At 45.7% G+C, this 10,065-nt stretch overlaps 1 protein-coding gene across 1 annotated transcript; it reads right to left on the reverse strand.

Moving 5' to 3' along the window:
* Window positions 1–986: 986 nt before the first annotated feature.
* Window positions 987–10,065, reverse strand: GABARAPL1 (GABA type A receptor associated protein like 1). Its single transcript, XM_066183699.1, has 5 exons — window positions 9,880–10,065; window positions 6,089–6,167; window positions 4,973–5,091; window positions 3,601–3,662; window positions 987–2,855 (listed from the first exon to the last, which is right to left on the reverse strand). Exons 1-5 carry the CDS (start codon window positions 9,967–9,969, stop codon window positions 2,843–2,845), a joined length of 363 nt encoding a protein of 120 aa, XP_066039796.1. The 5' UTR covers window positions 9,970–10,065; the 3' UTR covers window positions 987–2,842.

Here is a 10,065-nt window from a genome sequence, read left to right on the forward strand (position 1 = left end):
AGGGCTGAGGGCAGGGTCTCCATGGGCTCATGGCTGTGCAGGGCTGAGGGCAGGGTCTCCATGGGCTCATGGCTGTGCAGGGCTGAGGGCAGGGTCTCCATGGGCGCATGGCTGTGCAGGGCTGAGGGCAGGGTCTCCATGGCCTCATGGCTGTGCAGGGCTGAGGGCAGGGTCTCCATGGGCTCATGGCTGTGCGGGGCTGAGGGCAGGGTCTCCATGGGCTCATGGCTGTGCGGGGCTGAGGGCAGGGTCTCCATGGGCGCATGGCTGTGCACGGCTGAGGGCAGGGTCTCCATGGGCTCATGGCTGTGCGGGGCTGAGGGCAGGGTCTCCATGGGCTCATGGCTGTGCGGGGCTGAGGGCAGGGTCTCCATGGGCTCATGGCTGGGCAGGGCTGAGGGCAGGGTCTCCATGGGCTCATGGCTGGGCATGGCTGAGGGCAGGGTCTCCATGGGCTCATGGCTGTGCAGGGCTGAGGGCAGGGTCTCCATGGGCTCATGGCTGTGCAGGGCTGAGGCAGCTGCAGGCCAGCCCTGCTGCAGCAGTGCCAGCACAGGTGCCCACAGTCCTGAGGGGCTGACTGGGACAGCACCAGGACAGACACAAACAATCCTAGGTCACGGGCATCAGGACAGGTGGTCCAAGGTGCCTGGCAGGGACAGGCAGGGCTGGTGATGCCCCTGAGGCCCCATCACTCTTCAGGGCCTTAAAATGGCAGAAAATGCATCAGTGTAGTCATTATGCATCTTAAGACTTTCTCACATCATCCAGGTCCAATTAAAGTTCCCATTAGTGGCATGGCAAGACACAGCTAGGTGGGTATATGACAATACCACCAAAAATAGGAGAGATGGGAGTTGTCCTGGTAGACACAACAGAGTAAACCTGGGGTTGTGGGAAAAAGCAGCAGCAAAAGTTCTGGCAAAGTTCCTTTATTTACAAGCCCACATCGGGAAGAAATGCTAGTCACCCATTTTGGACCAATCTGTGATTTTCAAATGCATCTTTATTGATAAGTTGATTAAGCTCTAGTCTGAACTTTATTTTACAAGAACCTGCAGCTAACCAACACAAAAAAATTACCATCATTACCTTGTACAATACTAGCACAAAAACAGAAATGCACAATTCAGTTGAAAAAACTGTAAAAGAACTAAATTAAATCGTAAACTCTACACGTAACAAACAGTTGTGATTAGTCCCACGTGTCATTTATAAACCCAGCAGCGGGAGGGGGAGGACTGAACACACAGCCAAGCACCCCAGATGCCAACTCTTTCTCCCCTGAGTGTGCTTAACCACGTGCTTGGCATGAACATGTGGGACAGCAGCAGAGAGATGCACACCATCTGCCTGTGTCTTCTCTTTTATCCTAGAAAGCCTCCTGGGTCTGTTCTCTGCTTCAAAATATTCAGAGCTTCCTAAAACAAGAGACTGATGCAGATTTGCACCGAAAGGATGTGAAGAGAGCCTAGTAGTTCAAGGAGAGTGAGTCTAAAAGAGAGGACTGAGCAGTGCAGGCAGAAACTGAAGTCATCTAAGTTGGCAGCAGGTACAACTCATCCTAACACACTTATTCCAGATGAACACAGGATGGAACAGCAAACCTGAAGTTCAGGATGTAATACTGGGGATATTACGCCACCTACGTCATCCTTTGTTCCCTCATTTTCTGTCTGCCCGTTCTGACTACTCTGTCTGCATCCTTTGTGGTTCCTCCCTTCTCCCCCATTCTTCTGGTACTTCCCACCCCACACAGGCAGTAACCCTCCTGCCCCACCACGCTGCCTTCCCTGACCTTCACAGAGTTTTGCCAGTAACTCCCACTTGACACTCCCAAGAGCTCTCCTGCCTCATGCACCTCCACGTAACAACAGTCAGAGAAGGCTGAAACCTGATTTCCTGTTCCCCACACTCAGAGGAGCATCTTGATTTCTCATTCCTGAGGAATACAGGGAACAGTGATCTAACCTTACAGATAAGTAAACTGAGCAAACTCCTTCAACTTAATTTGGAATTCGCCTGTTTTCTTCATCCTTCTCTTTTCTTCCCGCTTGGTCCCTCTCTTGAATGTAGGAATGTTTACAGTAATTCAGGCCTAGTTCTCTGATTTGTAAATAAGACCCCAGAATTTTCCTGAAAGTCAGCTCAGTCTCCAAGACCCATTCCTTCCTCACAGTTATAGCAGTAATGGGAAAATCTGCTGTTCGTGCCACTGGGAAGAAACTGCTTTGGCATGACAGCATAAGGCTTGCACAGGACAGCACCCATCTGGCACCCTTCTAAGAACAACACTGGCTTAAAATAAAATAATTTAAGAAAAAAATCTACGGATAATCTATTCCCTTTTCCCTTCAAGTCTAAAAGAACCTCTCTTGTGGCAAAGAGAGGCACTGTTACCCAATCACAAAAAGCCAGCAAAACACGTGGCAGTGACTGATTTCTTACGCTTGTGCACGTGGTGCAAGGGCTGTACAGGGATCAGACATGGAAGGGAAGGCTAAACCCACAGGAATTCTGCCATCATCAAATCTGCAGAAGACTGGTACAAGGACAACATTGATAGATAATTTTCTGTGTTCACCAAAAACAAGACCACTAGTAGTTAGTTGCCTTAATGCACAGCAAGGGTGACTAAAGTTAGGTATCAAGAAAAGCAATCTCACTTGTAGGCTAGCTAGGAACTGAACAGACAATCTCAGCAGCCTCCAGGATCTTCTGCAGTGAAGTTCAGTTAGAACAGTGATGAGCAGCCACAGTGAACATGTTTGGGATACTCAGTCCTGTCTCAGAGCTGGTGAGGGCTCCTGAGGTCCTTTCTAGCCCTGTGCTTACGAGTTTCTCAGTTGACTACACTGAAAAGAACAAAAGGGTCATTTTTCTGCCCAGCAGTTGCAATTAAAGCAACAAGAGAAAAAAAAAATTGAAGAATCCTTCCTTTACACCACCTTCATGTCTTACAGCTAAGGAGTTCCCAGCCCTCAGAGTAAGCCCTTCTAATACTGATGGACAGAGCTACCAGCCCTTCTAATACCGATGGAAATGACGGGAAACACAATAACCCTGGAACAATTCACAGGTAGCAGCTGAGTGAGGACTGTCAGCACAGGACAGCCTTGCGTGGGCAGAGTGAAGGGCTTCACAGCTCACTGAATGGGAGCCATGGACAAGACAGGACAAGGTCAGTGTACAACACATAGCATGCCTTCTTCATCAAATGAAAGGGTTACATGAAAATGGCCATCCTGCCCAGTCACTCTCCTGGAGCTTCACTACACTGGCTTGTCTAGCAGCCTCCAGCACTAACTACTTCCAGCTGTGGCAAGAGAAGAATTGTGAACAGTAGAGTTTCCCCAACCCCCAGTGTGGAACCTCTTATTATCTTCAAGTTCACCCTGTCCCCCTACCCTGACTCCCCTCAATTTAAAAAATAATGGTTATAATTAATGTGTGGAAGCTGATGACATTGTGCAGGTGGTTCACTTCCAGATCTCTTTTTCTCTTCTCATGCATCCTCCTCCTGCCTCTCCAGCAACCCCCTCCCTGCCAATCCATTCCATCAGTCCATCCAGCCTGCATGCCTGGGGGGCTGCTGCTCACTTGCCATAGACGCTCTCATCGCTGTAGGCCACATAGAGAAAATAGTCCTCCTCGTGGTTATCCTGCCAGGGACAAAGGGACAAAGTGAGGAGCCAAAGCTGGAAACTCACTGCACTGAGAAATCCCAACTCAGAGATCACTGTAACGAGCAGATAACTTCTCTTTCACTGCTCCTCTGCGTTTAAATTGAAGACTTCGCTTCTCAAGACCAAAGAGAACTCTGGCCACAGCTCTGCTTCTATATACAGGCAGGACACATTTCTGTACACAGGGAATTTACTTGAAGAGCCACAGCCAGGCTGTGCTGCAAGCATGGAACAGAAACAGCTCTGACTGTTCACCAGTATTTCAGTAGTGGCACGGTCTTAAGATTGAGAGACGAACTTGGACAGATTTAATAAGTCAAAAATCACTTTTAGATGGTATTTTTATTTTTCAGAACACTTTGACAAGTGGCTGTATTTTTAAGTCCTGTTTTAGATAAGGGCAGTAGAGCTGAGATGTTAAGTGATTACACTGACACAAAAATTCTGCAGAATGCCAGCAACAGAGATCTGACCTCAGCTCTGGACAGCCAGACACTTTCCTTCGACGTGTTCAGATTTGGAAAGCACCCAGCCTACGTTATCTTTTATTATCTTCATCAGTACACAGACTGATGAAGTGTCCAGTTACTGTCAAAAAGTGACAGGCTCACAGCACCCGGCCAGAGCTCTTTCATTAAAACACCCAGCAGAAGGAGAAATCAAGGAGAAATCAATCCAGGCTGCAAACCACCCATGATATAATGGCTACAGAACTGAGAAATACGGGCATCCAATATGCCTTTAAGGTTGATCAAATAACACTGCTGAGTAGAAACAGTGGGCAGAAGTGCTCACAGCATCCTACACAACCCTCACATACGCAGTACAAATGATGAAAAAGTAATTTTAGACAAAGAATAAGTATTCCCTATGAAAATATTTATAGACAAATGGATGCCCAGTGATACTGGCCATTTACTGGCTTTTTACTTATTTTTACTGGCTAAAAGGTAATCACTTTTTTATACACAGCAAAACCTATGTTCTCCACCCTCCCCAGCCCCAATCCTTCCTCAGAGAAGGAAGTGGTTTATTTCAATACTTTGTTAAAGTAGTAGGACCAATATATCACTGCTGGGGTAACTATTTGCCGCAACCCTTTCAACTAGCAAACAACTAGTTGATAAAGCTCCCCAGGCTCCTAAGTGGGGCACGGAACTCCCCTGACCAGGTGTTGGGATACAGCTTAGGATGAGAGGGGCCCTGTGTTCAGGCATCTGTGACCAAGTTGAAACCAATGACATTGTTCTTGCCAACAAAAGGCAAGAGAAAAGGGCCAGGCTTACCTCATACAGCTGGCCCATGGTAGCACTGGTGGGAGGGATGGTGTTATTGACGAAGAAGAACAAAGCATCTTCTGGCCTCAGGTGGATCCGCTTTCGGATTAGGAAGTAGAACTGACCAACTGAAGAGGACAAAAAATGCCTTAGATGCCGAAGGAAATGTTGAGAGGGGTGTTTTTGTTGTTGTTGTTGTTGTTGCTGTTTATTTTTGTATTTTAACCCTAACCATGGATGTTTTCTTTTGGTGGTAGGAGTCACATACTGTATATAAAAAGTAGGGGAAAACGAACAATGGTGGGAAAAAAAACAACAGAAGAAAGCAGTAACCTCATGACTGTAACCACATCAGCAGCCAATCCACTCAGAGCTGGCAGTTTCTCAGGTACACACCTCATGCCATGTCCCCTCCAAATCCACACTCCACCTACTATGGTATGAAATGCTCTACTGAGGGGATTGGTGGGAAGATGTTTAACTAGCTTAACCTTTAAATCCTACAGATCAAAGACAACTTAGAGAATTTAGCCTTGGTGTAAATGGTTAAACCATTCCTGAAAAAAGAAGATCCTTATTATTTACTTGAACTATGTTGCACAAGAAAGTTTTTCACAGTCCATTAAATACTGCAAGAAAAATAAATACTGTTCCTTTAACTAATTCATTTTCTTAAATAAAAACAGACGTAATCACACTCAAAATCACCATGACCATGCAGAAAAAGAACTTTGCAGCAATGACTACAGCCACAGGGGTGGAAAAGGGTGGGACTATTGCAAGAACTTGTCTCTTTCTGCAACAAGAGTACAGCCTCTGGCAACTCTGCAGCGAGGTCATTATTGACTGGTGATGATGACACTGCTCATGATACACAATTTGCTCACTGTTGTCGTGGTTAGAACTCAGCTGTGACACACTACCTAAGCCAGTGAGATACCTCAAAAGATCTCAGAGAATTCTGCATGTTGTAATGCAGGCTGTAAGGTATAAATACAACAAGGACAGCAGATAAACGAGATGTTGAGCCTGTCTGGATATTTTTCTTGTGCTGATCACAGAGTAAAAAGCACTTCTGAGACCCTCTCACTGAAAATCAGGAAGGAAGGAGATAGATATTGTTACCTGTGAGGTCGGAAGGCACAAGATACTTTCTTTTGTCTAAGTCAGGTACTCTGGCTTTGGGTGCTTTTTCCACGATTACCTGGAAGAGAGAGAGAGAGAGAGAGAGAGAGAGAGAGAGAGAGAGAGAGAGAGAGAGAGAGAGAGAGAGAGAGAAAGCAAGAAACAGATGATGATTATCATAAACCAAAATGGTGCAAAAAGCATCAGTGGATAAGGATATTACCCTCTGATGGTGCTACCAGGCCTTTAGGTATTTAATCTGTAACAAATACACAACATAAAGAACACACAGGTGAGATGACTTAAAGAAGCAGAACAGAAGACAAAATCACTCCCAATAGCTGTGCTGGGAGCCCAGGGCAGCAGCAGTAAGCATGGTGAGTGAAAAAGAGTCCAGAACAGACATAAAAATAAACCATAATGGCTGATTAAAAAAAAAAAAAAATTAGGACACCTTGATGTTCCCAATTCAGGTTAATTTTGCGAGAAGAAGCTGTCAGGAGGCTAATACATGAACTCAAGTTAAGTTCATCTGTTTCCAGGTTACAGTTCTAAACTGCCTTGTACAAAATCAGCCCTACTCCCAGTAGTCCCACATCCCAATTTCTACTTTCACCAATACCAAATGCTCTAGAATGAAGCAAAGAATTAAAGAGAAAATACAGCTCATTGGGGACTTTTTTTAAAAATCTCCAGTTCTTCAGGAGTTATCATCTACTCTGAAATTCATATCCTTTAAGTTTATTATCCATATTTCACATAGCTATGGACATTTCCTTAATCATATAAACATACAATAATTGAAACCAGCCTACCATCTGAGCAACTGGACCAACAGAGACCCCTGACAAAAAATACTAATTTCCTTTTATTCTAACACAGAAAAATACAAAGGTCAACAGTTTTAAGGTCAAACAGACCAAGAGGTCTTCTGCTAAAAGATAAATTTTGTTAGCAGAGCTAGGCAAAATATTTACCTAAGAAGCAGGAAGTATTCCAAAGTGATCAGATCTCCTTTTCCATTGAAACCTTTGGAACTACTGTGTTTGTGCAGAAAAAAACTGCAGGCTTTTTTTTTTTTTTTTTTTGTGATATGTGTTTTTGAACTGGTAAAACATACATCTCGTTTCAACCTATGTGGCTTGCTTTTCTGCAGAAACCACTCTGACCACCTAAACTAAATCCAAAGCTGGATTTTCTGAACTTCCTAAACTTTTTAATTTCCTTAGACCCCATAATTGTAAACACTCCATCTGAGACACTGCGGGACTAATTTCTAAGGGTTCCATGCTCCCATAGCTCTTTGGCAATCCAAATCAGCAAATAGAGCTGTTGTGTAAGAGAAAAGGCTGAACTGCTGTGGACTAATCCTACTTTGGAAGCAAAATGATGTTGCCCCACCAGTGAGACACAACCCCAGAACAAAATGTTATCCTGAGCCTGGTGCGTTTAGCCTGGACGTGGTGCTATGCTAACCTGAATCCTTCTAGAGCCAACTGAGTGTCTGCAAAATATCTCACACCAGAGAGGTACCAACTAGGGCATCTTTCCCTGTGCTCCATTTGAATGTTGCCAACACAGCCAAACCCCCTGAAATTTCCAGGCTTGATTTTAAAATAGAAACATGGCTACCTCAACTACTTCAAGACTTTCAAGTACCTAAGTTAGTACCAGGCACTCAAGCTCCTTGAGGCAGTTTGAGGTAGGACATGCATTTCTGTAAAAGATGCAGCTGGTAAATGCTGTGAGGGAAGGACAGTACCACAATCTCACTGAACAGGTGCAGCCTGAACAGTAACAGCACTTTTCACATTTTTTACCAGCAAAGTCAAACAAGGCAGTGTCTAACACAATAAATTGCAGTGGGGAGAAACCTTTAGTTCTTGCCTCCAAACCGCTTGCTGTGACTTACCCTGACCTGAGGGGGAAGGAGGGGGATTGTGGATTGGTCATTGAATAATAAAGGAAAAGAAGTCATGCCTATGAGAATGAGGTGTGTGTTGGGGCTTCTAAGCCCCTAGGAAAGATTTAGGAAAGATTTAAATCAGATCACCACTGATTCAAGAGATCTTAAGAGACATCTCCCTCCTGCAAAGGGGCAAGGGAGAAATGGAGGTACTCTGTTAATCTGACTGGCAACTGCATTCAGTCTGCTGAATAATGCAGGTTATCTCTTCTGAGACACTAAAGCCTCCACACACATAAAAAAAAAACCTACAAGGAAAATCCTAAGGGTAGAATTCAGACTACCTACATTTGTGCGGCTGCCGAGTGGTGACTGTGATAATTCAGGGCACTAAAATCTCATCAAAATGCTGAGATGTATCACGGCACTGCAGCGTAGGCAGCCAAAAGGATTACATCCTCAAGGATCCTGCCGTCAGGAAGGGCAGACACAGAAGTGATGTGAAGAACAGAGTGCTGCATTCATTTCTTTGTATGCAGCTCCGACAAGAGGCTATCCTTCGTAATTCACATCTGGGCCTTGCCGTGCATCATTTCCAAATACCCTTACCTCCAACACACCTTGTTATTCTGGTCCTGGTTTTCTTCACAAAGTTCTGCTGATGCCCCCCCTATCCTGACCTCCTTTCCCTCCTGCCAGACTGGGCCTCATCCTGGGCTCCCCACAGGGTTCTTCCTGACACATTTGTCATGGCCTGCTGTGCAATCTGCCACATTAATCCTCAATTTACACCTCGTCTCACACCAGACCTACAAAGCCCTCATCATAAATACCCAGGCCCATACACTTCAAGTTGACCTGCTGCATGCTCAACCCATGTTATGCCAGGCCTCCCAAAAGCCGAGAGAACAAAGGCACCCAAATACTGACTTCCAAAAACTTTTTCCAGTCCATCTGAGGGTCACTCCCAAGAGTTAGCCTGTAGGGAAAATATGGGGTGTAACTGTTTCCCCTGTAACTGTTTGTCATTAGTTTTACAGGGGGTCCCAGTTTTTTTGAATGTAGTGCACTTGTGCAGTAAATCTAGGGCAGACCTCTCCAGTGGGGATGGAAAAAAAGAATACTTGCAAAACGTTTATTAAAAAAGGAAAAAAGCACTCTACACTTAATTAGATTCGTCATTTCTTTTTTTTTTTTTATGTAACTATTCGGAATTATTAAGCCAGAAGTTTCCCACAGGCACTCCAAAGGGGCCTAAGAATGAGGAAGCAAAATTTAGCTAGATGACCTTGCATTCCAAATGACATTTTCTCCACAGGATGATTAAACAGGAGGGCAAAAGGACTGAGAAGTATCATTTTTTTTCCCTCTGTATATATGTATATCCTCTTCTGTATGCAAAAGAAAAGAGCAAGGCTATATCGAAAAGACAAGCCAAGCTGAAGTACAATAAAAATAACAGGGACGTATGAGATGACCCGGATGGGGACCATGTTTAGTATGAAGAGTACGCGCTTAACCCACTCACTGATCTCGATTTTCAGAGAAACAAGGGTGAGCTCCTTCTCCACTCACCCCCACGCATGCCAGAAAAAGACCAGCAGCGTTCCCACCGTGGAGTTACTGCGGATCCCAGGGAAAAAGGTGTACTCGCACCCACCCACCCACACCGCAGCCCTTCCCGCATCAAAAATAGCCCCAGCTTTGCACCGAGGAGAAAAGCAGCCGGGGATTTGAATCAGATCAGCGAGATCACGATCATCGGTCCTAAACTCATGTCTTTCGCCTTCAAAATAAGGCGAGCAGCAGCCGACGGCCGGCACGGAAAACAAAGGCGGCCGAGCCCGGGCCCGCAGCCTTGGCCGCCCTGGCAGCGCGCACTCACGGGGACTCTGTCGGGGTATTTCTTCCGGATCTTCTCCCCTTCTTTTTTCCTGTACTCGAACGGGTGGTCTTCCTTGTATTGGAACTTCATGGCGCCGGGCTGTCCCTCCGCTCGCGGCTGCTGCGGCTGCTGCGGCTGCTGCTGCGGCTGCCTCCGCCCCGGCCGGCGCTGCGCACAGAGCTCCGC

The sequence above is a fragment of the Chamaea fasciata genome, unplaced genomic scaffold (assembly GCF_029207755.1).
Source record: "Chamaea fasciata isolate MVZ Bird 193981 ecotype frontalis unplaced genomic scaffold, bChaFas1.0.hap1 SCAF_5, whole genome shotgun sequence".
Taxonomy (NCBI): Eukaryota; Metazoa; Chordata; class Aves; order Passeriformes; family Sylviidae; genus Chamaea; species Chamaea fasciata.

Bases quoted from the DNA above. Each gene is read 5' to 3' on its own strand.
- GABARAPL1 (XM_066183699.1), bottom strand. From the start codon at position 9,969: ATGAAGTTCCAATACAAGGAAGACCACCCGTTCGAGTACAGGAAAAAA. The intron at 6,168-9,879 runs GTGAGTGCGCGC...TCTCTCTTCCAG, and splicing joins AATACCCCGACAGAGTCCCC to GTAATCGTGGAAAAAGCACC. The intron at 3,663-4,972 runs GTAAGCCTGGCC...TGTCCCTGGCAG, and splicing joins CCATGGGCCAGCTGTATGAG to GATAACCACGAGGAGGACTA.